Source organism: Bos indicus x Bos taurus, chromosome 15 (assembly GCF_003369695.1).
Source record: "Bos indicus x Bos taurus breed Angus x Brahman F1 hybrid chromosome 15, Bos_hybrid_MaternalHap_v2.0, whole genome shotgun sequence".
Taxonomy (NCBI): domain Eukaryota; kingdom Metazoa; phylum Chordata; class Mammalia; order Artiodactyla; family Bovidae; genus Bos; species Bos indicus x Bos taurus.
Genome location: NC_040090.1, coordinates 36,868,956 through 36,881,678, shown reverse-complemented (window position 1 = coordinate 36,881,678; position 12,723 = coordinate 36,868,956). Strand labels below are relative to the sequence as shown.

The 12,723-nt window shown below is 39.0% G+C and overlaps 1 protein-coding gene and 1 non-coding gene across 2 annotated transcripts; both read right to left on the bottom strand.

Moving 5' to 3' along the window:
• Positions 1–7,113: 7,113 nt before the first annotated feature.
• Positions 7,114–7,186, bottom strand: TRNAW-CCA. Its single transcript has one exon. It is a non-coding gene; the product is annotated as a tRNA-Trp (tRNA).
• Positions 7,187–11,523: 4,337 nt separating this feature from the next.
• LOC113904824 (olfactory receptor 56A3) lies at positions 11,524–12,471 on the bottom strand. Its single transcript, XM_027561914.1, has one exon. The coding sequence runs from the start codon at positions 12,469–12,471 to the stop codon at positions 11,524–11,526; it is 948 nt and encodes a 315-aa protein (XP_027417715.1).
• Positions 12,472–12,723: the final 252 nt, after the last annotated feature.

Here is a 12,723-nt window from a genome sequence, read left to right as displayed (position 1 = left end):
TTTTTGTTGTTGTTGTTTAGTCACTAAGTTGTATCTGAGTCTTGCAACCCCATGGACTGCAGACCGTCATGTTCCTCTGTCATGGGATTTCCCAGGCAAGAATACTGGAGTGGGTTGCCGTTTTCTGCACCAGAGAATCTTCCCAACTCAGGGATCAAACCCATGTCTCCTGATCATCTCCTGCTTTACAGGCAGGTTCTTCATGGCTTCATGGAGTTACTGGTGAAGCACAAATTGCCTGATATATGGTCCTTTGTAAACACTATTATCTGCCACTATTATTAAGGAGTCCTACTGTGTAAAGGAAATGGTAGGCACTAAATACAGGTGTGGTTATTCTCAAAGAAAGGGACTTTGAAGGTTATAAAAACCAGTAATAGTGGAGCTCTGCCATAAGGGTGATGTCATTTGCATATCTGAGGTTATTGATATTTCTCCTGGCAATCTTGATTCCAGCTTGAGCTTCTTCCAGCCCAGCGTTTCTCATGATGTACTCTGCATAGAAGTTAAATAATCAGGGTGACAACATACAGCGTTGATGTACTCCTTTTCCTATTTGGAACCAGTCTGTTGTTTCATGTCTAGTTCTAACTGTGGCTTCCTGGCCTGCATATAGGTTTCTCAAGAGGCAGGTCAGGTGGTCTGGTATTCCCATCTCTTTCAGAATTTTCCACAGTTTATTGTGATCCACACAGTCAAAGGCTTTGGCATAGTCAATAAAGCAGAAATAGATGTTTTTCTGGAACTCTCTTGCTTTTTTGATGATCCAGCAGATGTTGGCAATTTGATCTCTGGTTCCTCTGCCTTTTCTAAAACCAGCTTGAACATCTGGAAGTTCATGGTTCACGTATTGCTGAAGCCTGGCTTGAAGAATTTTGAGCATTACTTTACTAGCGTGTGAGATGAGTGCAATTGTGCGGTAGTTTGAGCATTCTTTGGCATTGCCTTTCTTTGGGATTGGAATAAAAACTGACCTTTTCCAGTCCTGTGGCCACTGCTGAGTTTTCCAAATTTTGTGGCATATTGAGTGCAGCACTTTCACAGCATCATCTTTCAGGATTTGAAATAGCTCCACTGGAATTCCATCACCTCCACTAGCTTTGTTCGTAGTGATGCTTTCTAAGGCCCACTTGACTTCACATTCCAGGATGTCTGGCTCTAGGTGAGTGATCACACCATTGTGATTATCTTGTGGCAGAAAGTGAAGAGGAACTAAAAAGCCTATTGATGAAAGTGAAAGTGGAGAGTGAAAAAGTTGGCTTAAAGCTCAACATTCAGAAAATGAAGATCATGGCATCTGGCCCATCACTTCATGGGAAATAGATGGGGAAACAGTGGAAACAGAGTCAAACTTTATTTTTTTGGGCTCCAAAATCACTGCAGATGGTGACTGCAGCCATGAAATTAAAAGATGCTTACTGCTTGGAAGGAAAGTTATGTCCAACCTAGATAGCATATTCAAAAGCAGAAACATTACTTTGCCAACAAAGGTCCGTCTAGTCAAGGCTATGGTTTTTCCAGTGGTCATGTATGGATGTGAGAGTTGGACTGTGAAGAAGGCTGAGCGCCCAAGAATTGATGCTTTTGCACTGTGGTATTGGAGAAGACTCTTGAGAGTCCCTTGGACTGCAAGGAGATCCAACCAGTCCATTCTGAAGGAGATCAGCCCTGGGAGTTCTTTGGAAGGAATGATGCTAAAGCTGAAACTCCAGTACTTTGGCCACCTCATGCCAAGAGTTGACTCATTGGAAAAGACTCTGATGTTGGGAGGGATTGGGGGCAGGAGGAGAAGGGGACGACAGAGAATGAGATGGCTGGATGGCATCACTGACTCGATGGACGTGAGTCTGAGTGAACTCTGGGAGTTGGTGATGGACACGGAGGCCTGGCGTGCTGCAATTCATGGGGTCGCAAAGAGTTGGACATTACTGAGTGACTGAACTGAACTGAATAGTGGAGCTCAACTATTAGTCTAATAGTTTTGAAGGTCAGGTAAAGGCAACTTAAGTAACCTAGAGATTGAACAAGAAAGAGAAGTAGGAACCAGCTAAGCAAAGAGGATGAAAGAGTATCTCAGAAAGTGACAGCTGCACATAGGAAGGCTGTGTGTCATGTTCTAGACATCTAGGAAAGGAAAATAAAGCTCAGTAAAAACTAGATGTATTCCATTATTTAATTGAAATCATTTAAAATGTCAATTGGAATCCTCATCCATCAGAATAGAGATTTATTAAAATGTATTGATCTTGATTAGAATATTGATATATGCTTTTACTTATTGTTTTTATGTGAGTGCACGACTGAGTGACTTCCCTTTTACTTTTCACTTTCATGGATTGGAGAAGGAAATAGCAACCCACTACAGTGTTCTTCCCTGGAGAATCCCAAGGATGGGGGAGCCTGGTGGGCTTCAATCTCTGGGGTCGCACAGAGTCGGACATGACTGAAGCGACTTAGCAGTAGCAGTAGCAGCAGCATACTTACTTTTCATATAGTAGCTCACAGTGCTATGCAGGAGCAGAGCAATCAATGGTCAATTTAGTGTTCTTCACTGTGAGATGAAGAAGAAGAAAAAGTGCAGGACAGAAAGACAGAACTTTGCAGGGTGAAAGTTTAAGTAGATCATGGAATGTATCCTTGGTACTTTAAGTGAAGACTGAAAGAACCAGACTTTGGGGGAAGTGGTGAACTTTTGGAAGATTTTCTATCCATGGTCAAAACAACATAATACATGTATAAGTTGTCATTGAGGCACACAAGCTTACATCTAGAAAGGATCTCCTAAAACAAATTGTTCACTCATCTCAAGTAATGGAGTAACATGAAAGACAGTGAGAATACCTCATTTGTTCCCAGGAATTTTTTTTTTTTTTTGGTGGTTGTGCAAGGCTCACAGCTCAGAACTTCTAACTCTATCCAATGCTTTCTTATGTTGCCAAGTACTTTAATGCCATTACAGGTACATTATTCCATCCCTAACTCTCTTCATTTAAGAAGAATATATTCCTGGAATTAATACTTATATTGTTTCAAATCAAACTTTAAGCTCCTGAAAGCAACAGTAATGTTCTGTTTCTTTTGTACTTTAATAGCCAACAGAAGATTCCCAGGACACCAAGTGTGCTTACAAATTGTCCGATCAATTAGAGTGAGTGAAGTTGCTCAGTTGTGTCCGACTCTTTGTGACCCCGTGGACTGTAGCCCCCAAGGCTCCTCCATCCATGGGATTCTCCAGGCAAGAATACTGGAGTGGGTTGCCATTTCATTCTCCAATTTGGAAGCAATGTCCAAATAGTCTATTTTGTATTTCACTCTTACTGTGTTGTTGTTTAGTCACTAAGTCATGTCCAGCTCTTTTGCGACCCCATGGATTGTAGCCCACCAGGCTCCACTGTCCATAGTATTTCCCAGGCAAGAATACTGGAGTGGGTTGCCATTTCCTTATCCAGAGGATCTTCCCGACCCAGGGATTGAACCCACATCTACTGCTTGGCAGGTGGATACATTACCGCTGGGCCACCAGGGAAGCCCAATGGAGTACTATTTACCCATGAAATGTGAACTACTGAAGCACACGGCCCTGTGGATGAAACTCCAAAACATTATATTAACAAAAGGAGCTGTTGACCCTAAAAATAAAAGAGTCAGAAACAAATTAACAAGCAGAACAAAATAGAGACAGACATAAATACAGAGAACAACTTTTGGTTCCTAAAGAGGAGGGGAGTTAGGGCTTTGGATGAAAGAGGTGAAGAGGATTAAGGGGGATAGCCTTCTAGTTATAAAATAAATGTCAGTGGGATGTAATGCACAGCATAGGGAATAGAGTCAATAATATTGTGATAACTTTGTGTATTGACAGATGATTACTAGACTTATTGTGATGATCAATTCCTAAAGCATATACATGTCAGATAGCTCTATTGTATACTGAACCAATATAATATTGCAAATCAACTATACTTCAATAAAAACAAACAGAAAGAAAATTCATATAAAGGCCAGTCAGTTTATTTTACCAGCAAAATTTGGGTTTATTTAGATATAGCTGAGAAACTGCAATTCATGACAAGCAAGCTATACATAACAAAAGCCACAGGCAAGACTGATAAACAAAAGTTATTTTGGAGAAACAGAAGAAAATTAGGAGGGATTTGTTTTGAATGAAAGTCAATTGGAGAAAAGTGAAAGTTCAGGGCAATGATGGTTTCTCACTGGTTGAGTTGCCGGGGTAGTAGATTTCTTGTAGGAGATGCAATGTACATTTTTCACTGTTAAGCCTATGTTGTTGTTCAGTCACTTCAGTCGTGTCTGACTCTTTGCAACCCCATGGACTGCTGCACGCCAGGCTTCCCTGTCCTTTACCATCTCCTGGAGTTTGCTCAAACTCATGTCCACTGAGTCAGTGTTGCCATCCATTCTGTCATCCCCTTCTCCTGCCTTCAATCTTTCCCAACATCAGGGTCTTTTCCAATGAGTTGCATCAGGTGGCCAAACTATTGGAGCTTCAGCTTCAGCATCAGTCCTTCCAATGAATATTCATTGGTTGATTTCCAATCAATCATTAGTTGATTCAAAGGTTGATTTCCTTTAGGATTGACTTGTTTTATCTCCTTGCAGTCCAAGGGGCTCTCAAGAGCCTTCTCCAGTACCACAGTTTGAAGGCATCAGTTCCTTGGCACTCAGTCTTTTTTATTGTACAGATCTCACATCTGTACATGATGTTTTTCCAGTAGTCATGTTTCTGTCCATAGTTGATGGATATTTCCTATTGACGACTCTTCTGTTGGGGTCTACAATAGATGATTCTTCCTGTAAATTGACTTCCAGTGGTACTGTATGAGAGTTCCTCCTTCTGGCATCTTGACTCCATTTCAGTGAGGTCTCCCTTTGATAATTGTCACAAAGCCAAGCACAGAATACATCTCACCTTATTCTATGAAACTGCAAAATATGGAAAGCTAATGCAGAGATACATTAAATAAACACTGCTTGACTAAGGCCAGGGGTAGAGGAAAAGTTCAGCTGCAGGTAAACTGAGGCAACTTTTCTTCAGTGACGGGAATAGTCTTTTTCTTGATTTTGGTGGTTGTTAAAATGATGCACACTGTATAAAAACTCTTTATTTCAGATGCATCTTATTATGTATAAACACTATCTTAATAAAAAAGATAGAAAAAATACAAACTCAAAAAACCAATGAGGAAATAAGGATGTCAATTTATATTTAATCAACTTTAAACATTAAAATATTACAATTTGCTATAATTAGTTGTGCCTGTGGGAGGAGATGAGCTCAAGGTCTTCCTACTCTGCCATCTTGGCCACTTCTGCAGCACTGTTTACTGAAGGCCTCTCTGGTTTTGTAGTTAAAATAAACTTATTGTAGATAGTGTATGAGATGAGACTCATTTTGTGCTTTTCCAATCTCATATGTCTGTTTTTGCCTTTTATTGGACCGAAGCAGATGTTGAACACTTAGTACATTCATGACTATCTTCATACATTCCTTTAAAACTTTGTTGTTGTTATTTAGTCACTCAGTCATGTCTGACTCTTTTGCCACTTGATGGACTGCAGCCTACCAGGCTCCTCTGTCCATGGGATTTCCCAGGCAAGAATACTGGAGTGGGTTGTCATTTCCTTCTCCAGGGAATCTTCCCAATCCAGAGATCAAATCCATGTTTCCTGAATTGTCAGGTGGATTCTTTACCACTGAGCCAGCAGGAAAGCCCTCTTTTAAAACTCACTAACAGAGAAAAATGAGGGACACTACCACCTATTGTGACTTGCTATTTTATTCAACAGCAGAATGTGTCTGTGCTGCTTCTTTAATCCTCTGGATATGAGAGGGGAAATAATTCCCAAAAACCCACAAACAAGTAAAAATTAAAAAATTAGTTGGGGAGGGACAAGAGGTTTTGCCATCAGATTTTATGGAAAATATTAAATTTTGAAAAAAAAATTGTATTTTGTATTTCTATTACTTCATGTAAAAAAACCCAAAAAACCAAACTGCCCCTGGAGCCCACATTTATGGCAGGAGCACTGAGGACACCACCCAGACAGATACAGGACTTGCAGGTGGTTTTGATAAGTCAGTCCAGAGAGACAAGAAACAGCTCACAGAGTGCATCCACCTCTCTTCACTGGACCCTTTGTCCATTTTTTTGGTCTATACCTTCAGTTACCAAGTTTAGAACATGAATACCAGACTGGTTAATATTGCCTCATATTTTTTTCTTTGTACATTTTGTCTCTATATCTCTTCTGCATTATTTCTCTCATTCTTTAATTTAAATAAGCTGCATTTCTGTATTTTTATCTACATAAGTTTTTTTTTTTCCTGCAATGTCAAATCTGTTATAAACCCATTCAGTGACTTTTAATTTTTGTTCAGATATTATTTATTTTTACTCTAGAAATTTCATTAATTTCTTTTTTTACCTTCATTTTCTTTGTTTTTTTTCTCTCTCCTTTAACATATTTATAATATTAGTTTAATATTTTTTGGTATATAATTGCATCATCTCTGTAAATTTCTGTGTCTGCTTGTGCTAATTAGCTTTTCTCCTGGTTATGGGTCACATTTTCCAGCATCTTAGTATAGATATTGGTTTTTGGTTAGATGTTGAGAATCTTACAACATTGGAAATCTAGTTTTTTTGGTAGTTGTTTTGGTTTAAAGAGTGTTTAAAAAAAAAAAGAGTGTTTTAGTTCATTTGGGCTGCTGAAACAAAATATTACAGGCTGAGTAGCTTGTAAACAACGGAAATTTCTTTCTCATAATTCTGGAGACTGAAAGTCCAAGATCAAGGCACCAGCAGAGTTGCTTTCTGGAGAGGCCCTTCCTCCTGGTTCATTACTGGTGACTTCTAGCTCTGACCTGACATAATGGAAAGGTGAGAGGCTTTTGTGGGGTCTCTTTTATAAGAACAGTAAACTCGTTCATGAGGGCTCCACTCTCATTTGACCTTGAAAGTGAAGTTGCTCAGTCGTGTCCGACTCTTTGCAACCCCATGGACTGTAGGCTACCATACCAGGCTCCTCTATCCATGGGATTCTCCAGACAAGAGTACTGGAGTGGGTTGCCATTTTCTTCTCCAGGGGATCCTCCCAACCCAGGGATTGAACCCGGGATCTCCTGCATTGGAGGCAGACGCTTTAACCTCTGAGCCACCAGGGAAGCTTGGCACCTCCCAAATGTCCTACTTCCTAATAGCATCATCAGTGAGGGTTGGGATTTCAACAGATCAGTGAGGGAGGGGCACAAAAGTTCACACCAAAGAGAGGAGTATGTGAGTTTGTTTTGGCAAGCCAGTAAGGTATGTTTTGATCAGGCTGTCCCTCTCAAGATTTGTTTTTAGTTTCTTAAGGTAGATCTTGAGTAAACTTATCTCCAGGGCTAGTTTAGTATCACCAATTATATATGGCTATCCTGGAGATCCTCCTGAATACCAGATATTGAGTATAGTCTCTCCACTCTGGATGGCTATGAAAGTGTTAGTCACTCAATCGTGTTCTACTCTTGTGTGATCTCATGGACTGTAGCCTGCCAGGCTCCTATGTCCAGGGGGTTATTCAGGCAAGTATAATGGAGTGAGTTGCCATTTCCTCCTCCAGGGAGTCTTCCTGACCCAGGAATTGAACACATCTCTTTCATTGGCAGTCAGATTTTTTACCACTGAGCTACCTGGGAAGCCCCTGTTTCAAACATGAGCTTTCAAACCCACATTTGCTTGTCTTTACTTGTCTTTCTTACTGTACTGTGAGTTCTTTTTGACCAGGGACAGTGTGTAATTCATCTGTTTTCTTGGGATTATGGTATAGGGCCTGGCACATAGGAAAGAAAAACAAAACTTAATGAGTTTTTTTTTTTTTTTTAATTTTCCAGTAGCCAACATCTAGGTTATGGAGTCCTAACATAAAAGTAAGTACAACTTTGCCAACAATAAAAAAATCCACTAAAATAATACATCACAAGTAATCTTATCTTCATATACACAAAATAGGGCATACAACCATACATAAGATTTACAATTATACAAAAAGAAAAATATAAATAAGTACTTCATTATTCACTAGCATTAGAAACTCCTCATTGACAAAGACAATGTGTCCCTGGTCTTGGAATTAGCTTCTCACTCTTATATTAGGTTCTACTGTAAGCAGCTAGATCTGAGGATTTTCTGCTACTTTTCTTAGCTTTTACCCACATAGCACTTCATCTAGAAGGGCTAGAGTAAAAATATAAATATCTAATTACTGTTTTGGAGAACAAAGTTCTTACTGTTGAGCTGTTATCTCTGCTAGATTAGACTGTGGTGTGTTTTCTCTGGTTTGTGCCTGATTCTGAAAATGGACCTCCTTTTTCAGTCTTAATTTCGTCTGTATGTTTACAGTTTAGAGGATTATGTTTCTGTTTTGGCTCAAACTCAAGTTTCTGTTATAATATTCTGCTTAGACTTTCAGATCCTTTCTTAGATTTAGGTCTGGACTTTCTGCCAAGTGGCCATGGCCTTGGACCCCTACTTTAGGTTTTTCTTGGCTATATCCCTCCTATCTATTGATGTTTCCCGCTTCTTCCTGTACTACTGCTTCTTCCAGGTTCAGAGACTTTGCACTTAAACACATGGACCTTGCCTACTTACTCATTTTTGCAACCTTAGCACCATAACAAGGATTTGTTTACGTTAGGGATAATGCATATTTGATAGATGATTGTTGTTAAATGTTGGCCCTGAAGGGCCATCACCATTTTCCGTATGTGCTCTGCATTGTTGTCCCAGCTCAACATCCTGTGTCTGCTGGGTCTGCTCTCAAATATGTCTCATTCTTTCTGGATAGAGGAGGAAGGATGTGACTCTGGGTAATGTGTGACCAAACTGCAAGGTCTCACCAACAAAATCTGAGCTTTAACATTTTATCAATAACGGCTATCAGGTTTGAAGAGACAGGTTTCCTGCTCAGATGGTTGAATGGATAATAAATTACAATAATCTCACTATTAAATATTTCGTGGAAAATATATTCTATTAAAATAATTCAGTTAATTTGAAATACATACACCTGTGTGTAAATAGTATAAAAAGAAACTTAAAGAATTATAAATTATGATTATTATCATCTACCTTCTGGTAAACCTTTGATAATAACACTTACTTACTCTAGCACTAAGCACTAATAGTCCCTACTTATGATGAATAAAATCTTTATTTACATTTTTCCTTAGGCTAACTTCAATGATTTATACAGCGCTCATTTTCAGCTTTGTCACTGCAGGATTTGAAGACTATATGTTGTAAAAAGCCAGTATATAAGCCATCTTTTATTTTAATCTTTACACATTGGTTTCTATGAATTAGCATTCATAATATGCACCTTTTAATACAAGAAATCATTATTTAATGTTTAAAACCGTGGCTTCCTTATCTCCATGTGGCAAAGCAAAGAAAAAGAGAAAATTACAGCAAAGAAGAAAGAAGATGGCTGTACCTCTTTTCCAAAATAGATTCATTTATCCTCAATTCATTTGGTCTCCTCTCCATTTGGAGTCTAGTGTTGCATTAATTAATATAGTAGCCACAAGTCACATGTGACAATTGAGCATTTGAAATGTAGATAGTTCCAGCTGAAAAATGCTTTAAATATAAAATACACACTGGATTTCAAAGTTGTTGTTGCTTAGTCACTCAGTTGTAGTCACCTTTTTTGTGACCCCATGGACTGTAGCCTGCTAGATGCCTCTGTGCAGGTGGCTTCCCAGGCAAGAATATTGGAGCAGGTTGCCACTTCCTCATCCAGGGGATCTTTCTGATACAGAGATTGAACTTGGGTTTCCTGTGTCTCTTGTGTTGCAGGCAGATTCTTTACCGTTGAGCCACCAGGGATTTCAAAGACGTAGCACATAAGAAGAGTGTACACTATTTCACTATTAAATTGTTTTATATTCATTGAGTACTGTAATGATAATGTTTAGATTATATTGGAGTAAATAAAATATACTATTATAATTAACTTTTAATTTTTTGATTTGGCTACCAAAAACCCAAAATTAAATATGTGGTTCAAATGGAGAGAAATATTCTAGAAGACATCTTCCTTTGTATCACCCATTTTAGAGAAATAAAGCCATTGCTAAATCTGTTTACTTTGTTTATCAAATGAGACTGTCAATACTGCTTTGATATGGGCCACAAACATATAAATGTATATAAACAAAACAATGTAAAGCTTTCAGACATATATTTTTAAAATGTGAACATCATACTGGCCTATTTGGGAGACAAAGTAATGTAAAATTTCCTTAGTCCTGGGAAAGTATGTGCTCTAAATCTTACAATGTAGCTCATTGAAAAAATTTGTTTACATTCAAGTTTTTTCTACTGGAGAGGTCTGGGCTTGATATACAAACACTTTTACCCTAATACAAATCTGTCCACAAAGTTTTAAGTTAGTACATTAATGTAATATTGTTAAAACTTGAAGACTTTAATATTTTCTAAGATTTAGTGGCCTAAATTTAATTTACAGGAATATTATATCTGTATTCATAAGACCTTCCCATTGGCAACCAGTTAGGCACATTTTAGATGAGATAGGATTTTTGTTATGCTAAAATCTTTGGGAAAATGAAATTTTGGGGAGATCTTTCATTTGAGAATTGTGTATTCCTGGAATTAATGTTTGTGTTCCTCCAAATGAAACTTTGAGCCAATAAAAACAGCAATAATGTTTTAATATCTTTGTACTTTAATAGCTAACAGAATTCCCAGAGATACAAGGTATGCTAAGAAACTGTCCAATGAAAAGAAAACAATGTCCATCTAGTCTGTTTTATATTTCAGAATTATTACTAGATCTCATTTATAATGCTTGCAGTTCTTTAACTCAGCAGAGCTCTATTTGCATACCAGAAACGGTGACATTGCCAAAAATCACCTTGCTTTCTAGAAGAGAAGATAGAGACAAAGGCCCAGACAAGAACAGAGCAGGGACCAGAAACAGAAGAAGTGACAAAGAAAGACAATCATGTGGTCGAAGGATGAGAGAAAAAGACCAAATTAAAGACTGGTAGCAATTCTCCACCATTCAGGACTGAAATGTCAATTCTTATTTTTATTCTCCAGTATGTTCCTTACTGTGGAAATAATAAGACATTACACATTATACAACACAATCCACCAAATATCCACAGTTGTATACTTCACATTATAAATTTTATGTCATATTAACAGTTGGCTATTCAGGAAAGTAAATCTCTCATTTTAGAGCCTGCCCTGAGGAAGCATTTTATACAAAATAGGATAATAGATGTGGTAAAAAAGGAGAAAGGACCAAGAAAATTCCTGATTGAAGAGTGAGAGAAAGAGAAACTCTAAATGAAACTTCAGCATTATTAAAGGGAGACACATAGACAGTTCATCCAGTTTGAGAGTAAAACTTATGAACTTCAGTCCACTCATCCATTATCGATTCAAAAAGCATCCTATTTTAGGAATGCAGAGATCTAAGTTGTCTTAATTACCAACCTTTTTTCAGTAACCTCTGGATTCCTTGCTTGATCTCCTGGGTTCGCACCCCATAGACAATGGGGTTGAGGGCCGCAGGAATGACATGGTGGAGGACATTGAGCAAGACTGGCACATCAGGGGACACCTTCTTCTTTGCCACATGAGTGAGGACAAAGACCAGGAGGATGGTGCTGAAGAAGAGGATAAGGATGAAGTGGGAGCTACAAGTGCTTAGGGCCTTGGCCACAGCTCCTTCTGCCTTGAGTCTCAGAACAGCCCGCAGTATGAGGGTGTAGGAGAGGAAGATGAGGATGAGGTCAGATCCCAGCAGAGTCCAGCCTCCAGCAAACTGGTAGACACGATTGATGGTGACATCATCACAGGAGAGCCTGGACACAGACATATTGGCACAGATGCAGTTCTCAATGACATTTCTCCCACAATAATGGAGTCGTACAGAGAGGATGGGGATGGGCACTGTGAAAAGGACATTTCTGGCTAAAATAAAGATAGTTGCCTTTGCAACAAATTGGTCTGTGATGATGGATGTGTACCTCAATGGTTGGCAGACGGCCACATAGCGGTCATAGGCCATGACCATGAATGTGCAGGACTCCATGGCAAGGAAGCAATTCATGATGTACATCTGAAGGAAACAGGTAAAGAAGCTGATCGATCTGAGATCAAACCAAAAGATGGCCAGGACCTTGGGGATGACGGTGAGGCAGAGCACCATGTCCAGCAGGGAGAGGAAGCTGAGCAGGTAGTACATGGGCTCATGCAGAGAGGCCTCCAGCCGGATGGTGATCAGGAGGGTGGTGTTGGCCCCCATGGCCAGAATGAAGAGGAGACTGAGGGGCAGGGATAGCCAGTGCTGCCAGCTGGGGGACCTGACAAAACAGTTCAGGAGGAAGTCTGAAATCTCAGTGGTGGTGCTGCCATTTTGGTGTGCTGTCATATTTTGTCATATAGTTCTACAGCTTTCTTTTAGTGATCTGTAAAATTAGGATAAAATTTAGCTACTGATTCAAGGTGCATTGTAGTATAAGTTGCTTTAATTAAGTGAAACTGTTGCATCCTAGCAGATTTTCCAGAGCCAAAGAAATTTATTTGTGTATCCTTTGTGCCATGCTACTGGTATATTCCTTTTATGTTAAAAAAATAGAACTGGAGTGATATGATTTGTCTATATATGCTGGATTTATTCAAG

What these genes read in the sequence shown, in the direction of transcription:
- LOC113904824 (XM_027561914.1), bottom strand. Translation starts at nt 12,471, where the DNA reads ATGACAGCACACCAAAATGGCAGCACCACCACTGAGATTTCAGACTTC.